Source organism: Rhinolophus hipposideros (genome assembly GCF_964194185.1).
Source record: "Rhinolophus hipposideros genome assembly, chromosome: 1".
NCBI lineage: Eukaryota > Metazoa > Chordata > Mammalia > Chiroptera > Rhinolophidae > Rhinolophus > Rhinolophus hipposideros.
In genome coordinates, this window is record NC_138047.1 from 59,707,495 (window position 1) to 59,722,153 (window position 14,659).

Genomic DNA, 14,659 nt, shown 5'->3' on the forward strand with positions numbered 1-14,659 from the left:
ACATCACTGGTAATGGTAGAGGGGACCAAGTCAAAGCCAACGGTTGGATGGAAGAGACAGAAGTCAACACGGCCACACACACAAACAAAATCCCAGAAATTACACCTACCATCAGGGGATCACTTTTAGGTTCCCACATATTCTAAAACCAGTACTTTTTAGATGATAGGGATATATTTCCTAAATACTGTCATTTTTAAAAGTTGTCATTCACATGGATTAAGATATCAGAAGTCCAAGGTGAGAGAATAGAGAGAGACATAAAGAGAGGAAAACAGAGCTGTCACCCCACCAAAACAAGGTACAATAAACCATCAAAATGGTAGTTGATTTTTTTAAATAATCTCTCCGATCTGAGAAACCTGTTTCTATGACACAGACAGGGATTTCGAATGGGACTCTAGGTTACCATATGTACATGGAAGTTACAGCAGGATGAAGCAGGGCATTTTGATGGCAAACTGGAAAACCACTGTTTTTCATTTCCAAGTAATTTGTGAAACAGAAATAGCTAACTTTTAACCCATCCCTGGGATTTAACTTATCCCTGACCCTCACTCCATCCATCACCCTCACCTGTCCATCAGCCCTAGCCTATCTCTGACCTGTGCCCCAGGGGTTGGAGTCAGGGTCAGAGCAAAGAGCCTTGGGGAAGAGATGAGTATATATCTGTTTTGCACATTACCTTCAAATTAAAGTGCTGGAAGTTCAATATGCTGTGTCAGAATGTCCCTACACAAAGTGCTGAGCCAACATATCAGAGTCCAAATATCTTGCAGTGAGAGATGGGAAAATATCAAGACACAAAGATATAAATATCAAAGGACATAAAATAGGTGGTAGGAAACATCATGGAGCATGATTAAGGCTCATTCTCTGCTGCTCATCCACCCAATACACATGCCCCATGTGTCAACTCTACTTAAATAATGTGGGCTGGAGAGGTTACAGAGGAAGAAAATCAAAAGATGTGCAGTGGGCCTATCCCCTATGAGTCTGCCTTGAGTTGATTGTGTGTCCTAGAGTAAGTCATTTCATGCCTTGGCATATTCGTTTTTCGTCGCCGGTAACATGTTAACAATAACAACTGCCTTGCCATAGGAGTCACTCAATAAATAATCATGAATGAATTCAGATACATCCGCTAGATGTTTTTAGGTTCTCCAAGTTAAGGAGTGAACTGGTTGCTGGCTGAAAATAAGAACAGGGGTTCTTAAACCTAAGTATAAGGTGGTACTTAGGAAGTAGGCCTTAGGATATTTCCACATTTGGCTAAACACTTCAATTGCTCCCCTCCCCAACCCCCACTAGCCAATAAAACCTTTAATGCAGTGTAGAAATTTACCTTCATAAATAAAACCTGAATATAAATATTCTTTTCTCAACTCCTATGAAAAGGAAAATAGCTGCTTTTAAGAACAAAATTGTGCCATAATGATATTATACTAATGAACAATCATGTATGCAGCAAATCCATTTATTAAATAAACTGACTGAGGTATATTGTTTTACTATTCCTAATAGAATCAGCCATTGTTCCTCCCCTCCAAGAGCTGCCAGTTCAGGGGGAAGCTGAACCCGTAAATATCCAAATCCAACTTCAGAGGAGATGGCAAAACCCTAACAGCCATGGTTCTGGTGGCGACTGCCTGGAGTCACATCCAGGCTCAAACACCTACTGCTGGAGTGTCCTCAAGCAAGGGCTTTAATGATTTATCTGTAAATGGTGGTAATAATGTTACCTACCTGTGGAGCTGTTATAAAAATGGAAGAAAATAATCTTTGGAAAGCCCTTCTCACAGGGCTGAGAACATTGTCAACATTTGACAAGTAGTGTGGTTGCTGTTAGGTGTTACACGTGGAGTAAGTACGACATGTAATGAACCCAAAAGGTAAAACCATTCATCCTTCCTGGAGACACCAAGGAAGTCTTTGAAAAGGAAGTGACAATGTCTCTTCCTTTGGAAGAGGTCTCTCCACGGAAGGGAAAGTTTCCCAAGCCAACAGGAGGGGCAGAAGAGCACTCTAGGAAGAGGAAACAGTTTGTACACAGGCAGAAAGTTATCAAAGAGTTTCACATTCAGGAGCAGTCTGCTCAAGGTCTCCAGACTCCAGCACCTAGTAGAATGCCAGGAGATGAGGAAGGAGATAACAGGGATGACTTCTCGAGTTATACAGAGGAGTTTGGGGTCAAGTCTAAATAAAACTGAAATCCCTTAGATGTTATTAAGTAAGGGTCTGACATGAACAGATGTCTGTTGTTTGTTTTCTGGAAAGTAGCTCTAATAGTATTTTGGAAAATAGAGCGGAGAAGGGAAAACTTGGTATGAGGAAAGAGCAAGGAAAGAGTTGCTACAACCTTCCAAAGAAGGGATAAGGACGCAAGGAAAGACATGATGGACAGATTCCAGGGGCATTTCAAAATGGAATTTATAGGATTTGATAGCTAGTTGGATGTGGAACGTAAAGGAAAGGGGGAAATCAAGGATGACACTGAGATTACTAGCTTAGAATGATGAAGCCATTAACTGAGGTGGTAAACATAAGAAAAAAAAGTTCAAGATAGGAGAGAATATGTGGAAAAGGTCTGTTCACTTTTAGAGATGGTCTGTGAGACACCAAGGTGGAAAAGACCTCTAGTCAGTCAGCATCATGGACCTAAAGCTCAGAAGAGACTTCATTACTTGGGACACAAATTTGAGGATGAACAGGAAAGACTGCCCAGAGATTGCTGATCATATGTATGGTCCTACACATACAAAATATTGTGGGGGAGTATCTATAAACAAATACTGTTGAAATAGTATAGTTGTGCAGACTCAGAGATAGCTGAATAAGCACCCCCACATACCCCCCACACAAAAAAAGAAAAAAGAAAAAAGAAAAGGAAAGATAGATGAGTTGACCAGAGTTATCTAATGGCATGGCCCGGTTCTGGCTCCTTGCTTCCATCACTCTTTCCCATATGAATTCTATCCTTTCTTCCTTCCCTTCTATTATTGAGCAAGATATATCCCTCCGTCTATGGTTAATCCAAAGTCTTCAATCTTCTTAAAGACTTCTTAAGGACTTCACTCAAGGGATTGTCCCCTCTCTTTTCTTGGATACTTACCCCCTCCCTTTCTATTGTCTTATTTCTAACAGCATTTAAACAAACGTGCTCAAATCTATCCCATCCTAAGGACAATTCCTCAATCCCCTTACCCCACTCCAAATACTCATCTGTCTCCTTCCTTTTGAAACAAATTACTTGAAAGAAGACTCTATTCTACCATTTCTGTTTCCTTCCTCACTCAATCCTAAAACCACCGCAGTCTGGCTTCTGCACCCATCACTTTGATCTCAATAAAGCCAACAATGACCTACGATATTGATAAACCCAATGGATGTACCTCAATCCTTCTTTTACTTAACGTTTCAGCAACAATTTTGATACTACTGACTATTTTTTATTGACTTCACTTCTGTGACATCACATTCTTCTGATTTCTTCCGTCTATGGCTCTATCTTGCCACTTGCTATCACAGGTTCATAGTCTTTACCCAGCCCTTATCGATCAGTGCTCCTCAGGATTCTTACAAACCCTCCTCTTCTTCATTCTACACACTGTCCCTGCGTGATCTCATCCATTCCTACTCTTTCAATCACTCTCTATATGCATATTCCTCCTATATTCCTATCTCCAGCCCCGACAGCTTTCCTGACCTATAAATCTACATGCTCAGATGCCCGCTGGCCATCCTTACTGGGAGGTTTTAGACACCACAAACTGGACATGTATCAATCCAAGCTCATAAACTTCCTCCCTACACCTATTTATCTCAGAAAACAGCACTGCTGGTTGCCCTTGTCAGAAATCAGGGAATCATCCTTAGCTACTTCCTCTCCCATATAGCCAAACTGTTACCATATATGCTACTGATTTTCTCACCTAAATATCAATTGCTCTCACTGCCATTATTATTCTGGCCACTACCATCGCTCACCCAGATTATAGCCTTACACCTAGACTTCATATTTAAAATCTTGCTTCTTCTGTCCTCCAGTAGCCAAAGAATCATAAAATGAAAACCATGCCGTGTCACACACACCTACCTTCGTAAGTTCAAAGTCCTTTAAAAATTTCATGTTACTTTTACAATAAATCTAAACTTTTAATATGGTTTTAAAAGGCCCTCCACCATCAGGCTTCCTTTAGCCTCACTGTTCACCGTTCTCTATTTCAAATTAATTTCCAGACATTCTGAACATTTTATAGTTCTCCACCTCTCACCTCCAGACTTTCCCACTTGCTGTTTTTCTGCCTCCACCATCTCCACCTTGGCCCAATCCTATTCATTCCTTGGGTATATATGTGGAGGTCACTTCTTCAGGGAAGTTTTCCATGAACTTCTATGAACTAGGTGAGAGTCTCCTAGTATATGGTCTCATAAACTCCCAACTTAAAAATATCGTATTATTCATTACAATTTTGCTATCACAATCAGAATATCATTCATCAGAATTTACATGTTTAGTGACTGTAAGTTCTATGAGGGTAAGATGATATGTGATTTGTTCACCATGATATTCCAGGACGTCATCCTTAATTACTTCCTCTCCATTATATCCAAACTATTACCACATGCTGCTGATTTTATATGTCACATAGCAGGTACTCAGTGAGCATTTGTTACCTGACTGGGGGGAATGAATGGATGGATGGAAATGAAGTCATGGAGACTGACTATGCTGCTCTAATTTGTACATGACATACAACTGAGAGAGGTAGTAAATACATTGGATGATACAACAGGGTTTATAAATTACCTTGATTTATCAAAATTTTTAAATAAACAAAAATAAACATAATGGCCTACATTCATACTCAAAGAGTTATTTACATAAATTGAAAAGAGGATCATGTTTTAACAGCAACTCATGCAAAAATGTCTAAAGGGCATGTAAAAGGACTTTAAACTTCACATGGCCAACAGAAGGTTATGGTTTATGAATAGAAACTGATGCCATCTTACTAGAATATTAGAATATTAGCACTATACTCAAGAAAGTCTACAGCTTTCATCATAGCCCACACTTTGTACTGTGCCCAGTATATGTCAAGTATGTAGACAAAGTTTGTTGAATGACAAGTAAAAAGTCCCACAGAGCTTTTGCCAAGTGGAAAACACGGAGACTGATACATAATTCTTGACTTTGGTAATAAAGACTGTGAGAAAAAAAAAGATAACCTGGTCTAGAAGCAATAACAACGATAATAGCTAACATAGCACTCACTATGTGTTGGGCATTGTTCTAAGACTTTAAGTACATTAACTCATCCACCATATGAGGTAAGTAAAATTACTATCCTAATTTTACAGATGACAAAAGTTACATAAGTAGTAAGTGGCAGAGCCACGTTTCGAAACCAGACAGCCAGTGCCAAACAGTCCATGCTTTTGGAAATCAACCATATCAATGTCCTGTTAAGAAGGAAAATCATTAGCCTAGTGGTGGAGTGGGGAGAAGTTTCAGAAGAAAACATTTAACTGACTTCATACTTAAATAAATAGGCAGAAATCAAAAGGAGGCAATACCGGCTCAGTAAAATGAAGAACTCTAACACAGTCTCACTAGTGAACAGTTAGGCTCTAAGCCTCCTGTCAGTAGAATACTCAGGGAGAGGCTAGAAGTTTATCTACAAATGACACCAATGGCAGTGCCACTCTGGGGAAAGGTGAGACTAGAGAATCCGTAAAGTCCCTTCATTCTAAGGGCACTACATCGTCCTCACTCTAAGGGAGCCGAGAACAGGACGAACACAGCAGAACTCAATCAAGATGGAGATTTAGTAAGCAATAAAAATAAAACTATCAAGAGAATAAAATGGATGGCATTTAGAACAGTGGGCCCTCACACCACTTGCATGATAAATATCCCTGCTACCTATTTCTCCCTCAAGAAAATTCAGGAACGGAAACAGCATAGCAAACAATGTCATAACATAAAATCCTAAGAAAAGCCAAGTAACTAATATATGAGGCACTGGTCAACTTGTTACACACCTGGTTTGCCATATCAATAGATAGTGTCAAGGAATTTATTTGAGTTGTTTGGGTTGTGAAATCACTTCTTTCCCCTCAAGAAGGAGATCTAGTTAAACCTAAGATTAAAAAGGTAAATGGAAGTACCCCCTGGGTGGTAAAGGGCAGGAATTTGACACACTGCTACCCCTATAGGAGGCTGTCTTCAGAAGTGAGCCATTGCAGGGCCATCTTCCATCAGATGCTAGCGAGGCTAATCCTTCTGCAAAGCATGACAGCTTCTCAAACTTGACTGTGATAAATCCAAACCATATTGTTATGCTAGATGATCAGTTTTATTTCCAAATACAAAATCATGTTTATATTGTATTGGGTGTAAGTTTATTAGATTTAAATTTGCAAACAAAGTTATAGATGCCTGCAATGCAGCTGTCCTTGGACTCCCTTGAGGCTCATCTTGTAGAATAAAATGTCAGATAAAACAGCAAGATAGAAATATATGGAACCAGAGCTTCAAATGATAACAGAGTTTCCCAGTCCTTAAATAGAACCATTCAAATTTCCACCTCTGAAAAAAGAGGGTGACAATATGCCATCAGAACATTCTCATTGGTACCACAGCTTTTCAATTGAATGTCATCAACTCTGAAGCTTTTACTACTCTAACAACAGGCTGCAGTTCTCAGAGGCTGACTTACCTTTTTGCAGTCAGAAAAGGACTTCTCACTGGCCAATGTGCTGAAAACAGTGGTCTGTAAAACAGGAAGGTAGAGACACGTTAGAACCACCAAAGTGTAATGACATTGACCAGGCCCTGTGCATCTCCAATCCAAGGTGGGTACCACTTCTTGTGACCCCACTGATTTCTCTGAATTTTAGAAAGTGTCTGTCCTTCACTGTTCCCACTGCCACCCAACACAAGTTGGAACATTTAGTATGAGTCAACAATGATCCAGTGAGGTAAAGACTTATTTATCTTCATTTCACAAAAAAAGTAACTACCATGTTGCCCCGAAAATAAGACCCAACCAGAAAATAAGCCCTAGCATGATTTTTCAGGATGACATCCCCTGAACATAAGCTCTAACGTGTCTTTTGGAGCAAAAATTAATATAAGACCCAGTCTTATTTTCAGGGAAACACGGTATAGCACAGTTGGGTTAACTGTCAAAGATCATATACCATGGAAATAGTTAGATCAGGAATCAAAGACACATAGTCTGACACCAAAACCCACCTTCACAATCACACATGGTACTCTCTTTATCTTGAAGAAATATGTCCAAAATGTGAAACGCCAAAATCTTTCAAATGACACCTTTTTATGAGCCTGAGTGAGGTAGTGGAGCTTCTCCCCATTCAAGAGGTTTGTGAGTCTGAACAGCAGTACCTGAGCTGGCCATCTCATCTCTACTTTCTTTAGCATACTCAGCCTCCCGCTGATTGACATATTTGTGTGTGTGTTTTGTTGGCCTCATGAACTGCTAAAAAGTTATTCTGACATTTAAGTCCACCTGAAATTTACACACAACTTGTTTCTTTTGGATTATCCTATAAAGAGTTCAATGGAACTATCCATGACTAGCCACATAAATACAGAGGGTGCCAAAAATATATGTATACATTTTAAGAATACTATTAACGTTATAATACTCAATATATACTGATAACAAAAGATGAATACAAGTCAGGTTTGACTTCTGCAATTATAAGAGGTGCTCAAAGTGGTTACCATCAGTGTCCAGATACTTCTGATTGCAGGGAACTACTGCTTGAGCAATGTTAACCAAAGTGTCCACTTGTATACATTCTTTTGGCACATCCGGTAGTATTGAAATATTTTTCAGTAAACCTTTCTTTTTCTTTAATAACAAAACTAATACATATTCTTAATCAGTTAATCCCCATTTAAACCTATTCTCCTGAGGTAACCAGTAATAATTTGTATTTATCCTTCTATGTTTTCTCTATTTTCATGAAATATATATAATATGTAATTAGATGTATTACATATTAATTATATGTGTTATATTACACAGTTTCTTTCTTTCTTGAGATCATACCACTCTACTAAGACTATATTTATTAACATCTTTCCAGGTCAGTTCATACAGATTGATTCATTCTTCTTAGCTCATAGCATAATATGGATATATCATACTTTATGTAGGCTTTCCTTTATTGATGGATATTTGGTGCTTTCCAGGATTTGATTCTTTTTTGTTGGTTTTGTTTGCTTTCTTTTGTTTTTTTGTTACAAACCATGCTGCAATAAATATCCTTGTATGTGTGTATATATACATATAAACTTTATCCCATTCTCTCCTAATATGTCATAAAAATATTTATCACCTCACCTAGACTTTTGTTGTGTTTAAGGACAAGAAAGTTAAGAATCTGAGCCAATGTGTATTTTATAAAAACTATTGCCTATTTCTTCAAAATAGGATAAATACTAAGATTTTTTCCCTATCGATCATTCCATTGAGTTAATGATCCTGTTGCTATCTTTATAAGAGAATAAAAATAAACAATTATGTAACTGCAAAGCTTAGTTGCAATTTTCCACTATAAAATTTGTTAATCAATAAAAAACATCAAGCTGTTAAAAAAAAAAAAATCTGAGCCAACACATATTCCGGCCTTCTGGCTCAAAATAATATGCAGTATTAAAGTATAGAAAACACAGGTGTGGATATACATACCCCAAAAAAGCATCTTTAATGAAGAAAAAGTAAGTGTAAAGTTTAGGTTGGGTGTGATCTTTAAATTTGGTTTGCTGGAAATTTTTATTTGTGTTTTCATTTTGTTTATGAGAGAAGGATACGTGTTATGCAGAATGTTTGGATTAGAAAGGAAAGAAGAATTTTGGTGGTGGAAAAAAGAAGAAAGGCAAAGTTCAAACAAAGAAGGAAAAGAAGAAGTTCATAAAAACAGACACAGCAGAATTCTCAAGGAAAGGAAGAAAACGACTCCCATAAACAAACAGCCATCTTTGCTCAAAGAGAATGAGGGCACGTGACTCATTTTTATCATAATCGATCCCACCAACCTAATTTCAACCTTGACAAACATCTGCCCTTGTTGACAGGACCAGGTATAGTCCTAGAAGTTCCATGCCATCTTGTCTTTGCTGTTGCCAGGAGTATCTTAGTTTCTCTCATTCCTTGGAGATGTAAAGAAAGATATTCTTGCTTGTTGTTCAAAGATTGGGTCAGTAGGAGAGAGAGAAAAGCCAAAGAAGCAGACAGCTCTCACATGCTATACAGTGAACCACCCCACCGGCAATCTTCGCATCAAATGCCTTCTTCATGCCCTTTCACTTGACACATTTGTCCACCTGAGCATCATGGCATGAAATAGCCCTCCTCAATGTTCACTCTCAGAGTTCTGCTGCAGGGAGGTAGACACCCAACAAGCCTTGGCCCCGGTACCTAGCCCAGTGCCTGAGACAAACACGATAGCCAATGAATATGCATTGAATGAATGCAATAAAAACAAAAACATGACACCAGGTAAAACTGCAGTTCTTATCCCAAAACACTGTTCTGGAAGCATGATGATGGAAAAGCACCCTCACATGTAACAGCATTACAAAGCAAAGCCAAGAGAATGAGACAAAAGAATCCTGGATGGTAGTAAAATACATTTTCTTTGTATTTAGCATATGTCTATTGTCCATTATCCGCTTGGTTTGGCTAAATCAATGTCAGGTCTATGAACATTCTGGACTGGATAATTCTTTGTCATGGGGTTGTATGTATTGTACTGTGCACTTCAGGAGGTTTTCAGCGTCCCTGGTCTCTGCCCTCCAGATGCCAGTAGATCACATCCTTACCCATGTCAGTCGTGACAACGAAAAATGTCTCCAGACATTGCCAAAAAATCACCAGAGGTGGGGGAGGCAAAATCACCCCCAGCTGAGAACAACTGGCCTCAACTCCAATGGAGCTAGTTATGGAAATGATCCTGATTCCCTGTCTAATGCAACAAATTTTTCTCCAGGAAACCGAAGTCTAATGGAATTTCTCTTCTTGTCCATGATTTCAAGCCCCATTCTCTGCCCTAAATGGATGTAAAAATACGGGGAGGACCCACATTTCGGTAACTGAAGACTGTGTGGGGGCAACTTGAGAAACTCTAACTGCATTTTTAACTAAACTTAAGATACACCACAGGGGAGAGTAAATTAAGGAACATGTTCAAGAAGTCAGACATTACTGGGCTATAGCCCCAGGGGAAATGGTCTTTGAAATTAAACAATACCATTCTACCTTCAAGAACAGCGTCAGGGAATCTGAGAAAACATGTTGAAGGAGAAATGAGAGTCAGAGATGGGTGAAATTGTCCTCCCTAAAAAAAATTAATATGATTATTAGCTCTAAATGTTACATTTGCAGAAAGGAACCACTTGAGCCAAGTAACAAATGTACAGTGTAATCTCCGTACCTCGAATGAGTGTAAAAGAGGGATGGCATGGGTCAGTGAGAGTCCATAACCGTAATTTGGCCATTTTCTAAGGGGATTTTACTTACATGCTTGGTCAGTCTCATTTCGTTCCTGTCTACAGACTTTAACTGGCATTCCAGTTCTCTAATTGCAGCAATTGTGAATGACTTTGGGTGGGCTTTCTAAACCTTCCATAACATGTTCACTTTAATTACTGAAAATGAAAGACTCAAAGGACGATCACTTACCCATGCTGTGACCTTCTTGATTGTTGCATCAATATTTTTCTACTAAAGAGAAAACTCCTCACGAGGCCCCTCCACCAAAGTTGTTGGATGCTCCATTTGTCACAGAAGCGCAAGCACAATGACGCACAGGACTTTTTTAGAACACAGGCTTCTAACCCTGTTGCCAGGGTGACCAGCATGAGTTGAACAGTATTACACATGGACAGTTGTCACAGTTTCTCAAAATGAATATAGAAAGGTGAGGCTCCACTGTCATCCACTTATATATTGAGGCCTGAAATTTCACTTATTAGAGCTCTGTTTTTAGCATAAGGCTTTGAATCATACTAGACAAACCCTCGAGGAAAACTGGAAATTTCATGCATTATAATCCATTGGTCTGTTACACCTTGGAAGGAATGAGTTTATCAGATCATTTCCTACAAGAAGTTATTTTTTTTAAATAATTTTAAAAGCAGATTTAATAGGAAATGAAGATGTACATCATGAGGACACTGGACACTCGGTGGTGACGGGAAAAGATCAAAGACACAGACTGAGGGTTAGGCTCCCTGTAAAGCAGACTGAGATGGAGATGGGCTGGTAGGAGGTTTATTAGGGAGTGCTCTTGGGATCTCCAGTGTAGAAGGAAAGGGAAGGGTGCAGGTCTGAGCAAAGGAAGAAGTTGGGCTATGGTACAAATTCAACAAAGCTCTCAGCCAACCAAACAGGGAAATCTGAATCTGGGATAGACTTGTCCCAAGCTGGGGTGAGAGGAAGGACTGACCTGGGGAGTGGGCATGACCCTGGGCAAGATGACTCTTTTCAGCCAAAGGCAACTTCCTGAGCGAGCTGACAGCTGAGGGCAGTCGGCAGGTAGCACGCCAAGCAACAGGGAGACGTGTGTGGAGCAGTACTGCATTCACTACAACATACCTACTTTGACACAGCCTTGCCGAGGGCAGATACTGGCTGTGGCTGCTTTACTCCAGTTGAACCTGACCCCTTATTATAACTTAAAATCTTGCTGGACTTTATGATAGAGTAGTTGGACAGATAAACAAATGGACCACTTGCTCAGGAGTCTGGGTGTTTAATTTTTATTGCTGCTTATAGACCTCCTTCTGAGCTTAAGATGGATCGCACTTCATTATGAAATGAGGAAAGCTATATACATTTCCTTTTAGGTCATGAGAGTCCTGGCTAATTTGAAGAAAATGGGCCTAATTTTATCAGGTACACATTTGGAAAATCAGTGAGTATACCACCTACTTCTTCCCGCCATCCTATGCGGAAAGAAAATTTGACTGAATAATATGGTCAGCTCTTGATTATTTACAGAGGTAGAGAGAGTTTTACAGACGATCCACAAAACTGTAACTTATAAGATGTTTTTACATTAAATAATGGCTAATATAGAAGACTCAGGTGCTTAAACATGTTTTCCTTAATTTAATACTAACAACCATTTGTAGAAATATTCCAAGTGAGCAGAAAGGCCAAAGCAATCCAGAAGGAAGAGTGATGTGGGATAACAACTGACACTGATAAGGCCTTGGTCAGAGAACCCAGATGGAGGGTCAGTAATTGATGGTTCATCCAGTCCAGTCTCCAGAAAGAAAGTTCTGGAAGTTCAGATGCTTACCCAAGTCTCACCGGTGGGAGTGTTTTGCAAAGTGATTATGCACTGAAAAGAGACTCCATATGTTCTATACTCCTTTTTAGGGGAGAGTTTACCTCTGAGAGTTATTACAATGTTGTTTTGTTCCTACTAAGTTAGGTTTAAAAAAAGCAGAAATAGATACACCCTATGTCTACTGAGCCAATCTCTGCCACGTAACGTCTATAACTAAGATTCATATTTTAAAAACAGCAAACATATGACACTTGATTAAACTGGAACAAAGCAGGGTACAAATGAAGAGAATTGCTTGAGTTAAGTATTGGGTTATAAAAAGGAATTCAGCAACTGAATCTCTGAGATAGATGGTAATATTATAAAATTTTATTTCAAGCACCAGTTGTTCCAGTGTGTGTATATGTGTGTATGTGTGTTTCACTCTCAGCCAGATACCACCAAACAGTAGCCAGCTAGTTTTGATAAATGGTTCAATGCAGTTGAAAGCTAAGAACCATGTAAAGGAATGATGCCTGCGTAAAGCATTTTCATTTGATACCTGCAATTTGCACCCCACAGACACAGTGGATGATTTCTTACTCATTGATAGATGGCAGGAGTGGACCTACTCATATTACTAACAATTTGGAAGTCTCTTACACTAGAATCGATGGGTCCCAAAAGTGCATACTACTTGGATGCTTTCTTTGACATTTTAGTCAGCCAATTTTAGGATATCTAGTATGAATTTCCATTTGGTCTTCATATTTAGTAGATTCGTATTGATATAGGTACACTGGAAAGAGTGGCATCCCTCCAGGCAAAGTGTGGAATTCATATTTATTTTTTTTAAACTGCATAATTATAAAATACAACCAGGTCAAAAAACAAATTATACCCCTGAATAAATGATAAAATTATAGTGTTTTCTTGTAGCCCACGAATACTGAAAATTTCAATTAACCTAGTGAAAAGCCATTGAGTGTGCCAGCAGGATTTATATCCCAGACTAATGACCATCATCTGCATCCTATTTAGATAATGAAGGTTTGGAACACTTGTGGATAATTAAGGGAAAGCTGATGGGAGGAAATTTGAACCATGGAAAGATCAAATCTATTTATGTCTGCATTTAAAAACTAAACATATCTAATAGTGCACTCAATCAAGGTATAATGTCTGTTCATTCGGGATAAGATTGATGCTCATAAGCAAAGTAGGCAGGTTAGCTCCCAAAACACAAAACTCATTCCTCATTCACTCATTCATTCATTCATTCATTCAATAAGTACTTATTAAACTCCTACCATGTGCCTCTACCCGATAGATGAACACGACAACACCATGATTTCCCTAATGTTTTTCCCATCACTTTCTGTCTTCCACCTTAACTAAGTTTACAGCTCTGGGTTTCACTTTCCTCAAGTAACTGCCATCCACCTGTTTGTTATGACAGCCATGGCGTAGCTGCAATCCAGGACACGACAAACAAGGACAGGGTGTGAAACAGGGCTCCTGGCTTATCCTGAGACCTGGCAGAGCACCTACGGCGTGAGCATCAGATTCCTTAATAGGTGGGTGTTCACATGACAAAAGCTAATGACTGTTAGAAGGAAGACAACACCTAATGATCAGGTAGCCAGAACAGACATCAAGTTCAGTGCAGCTCTACTGAACTCACTAGATTGTTCACCGGTCATGTCCTTCAACTGTTGTTATCCCACTTAAGTAGGGAGCACCTTAAAACCCACTCTCTGGACTCACACCATAATCTCCAGCAAGTTTGTGTTTAACACTGGTGTGCTTCAAAGACCTGCAAACCTATGATCTATGTCAATGCTGAAAATGGCACACCTATCTGGCAGGCATGTTGTGGGACGTGGAATGATGGTGGTGACAACTCCATCTTAGGTGCACAGGTTTGTGTCTTTCAGAATCACTTCCATGTCTGCAAGGAAGGCCAGGTAAAAAATCATCAGCAAAATCAGAGCCTACACATACCCAGTTGAGTATAACTATCAAAACCAGTGGGTCGCAAATGATTGTGGCACGAGCATCACCTGGGGGTCTTGTTAAAATCCCCCGAAGTTCTGATTCAGGAAGCATGGGGTGGGGCCCAAGAATTGGCATTTCTAACACATTTGGAGGTAAGGGTGATGCGCCTGGTCTGAGAGTCATACCTTGAGAACCAAGCGTCTCAGGTCTACCCAAAGCAAGTGACAGTAATAACACTTTTCTGACCTCACAAAAGAAGACTGGAATTTTCACCGCATAATTTTAATTAGTAACAATACTAATAATACCTCCTGACATTTATGTAAAACTTCCAATCTCTAGA

General features: G+C 39.3%; 1 protein-coding gene across 1 annotated transcript in view; it reads right to left on the bottom strand.

Moving 5' to 3' along the window:
- The window catches only part of RASGEF1B (RasGEF domain family member 1B), a 522,412-nt gene that overhangs the window by 336,331 nt on the left and 171,422 nt on the right, over positions 1 to 14,659 (bottom strand). The window contains exon 3 of the mRNA XM_081056600.1: positions 6,726 to 6,779. Within this exon, the coding sequence (XP_080912726.1) occupies positions 6,726 to 6,779 (54 nt within the window). The remainder of the gene's footprint in view (positions 1 to 6,725; positions 6,780 to 14,659) is intronic.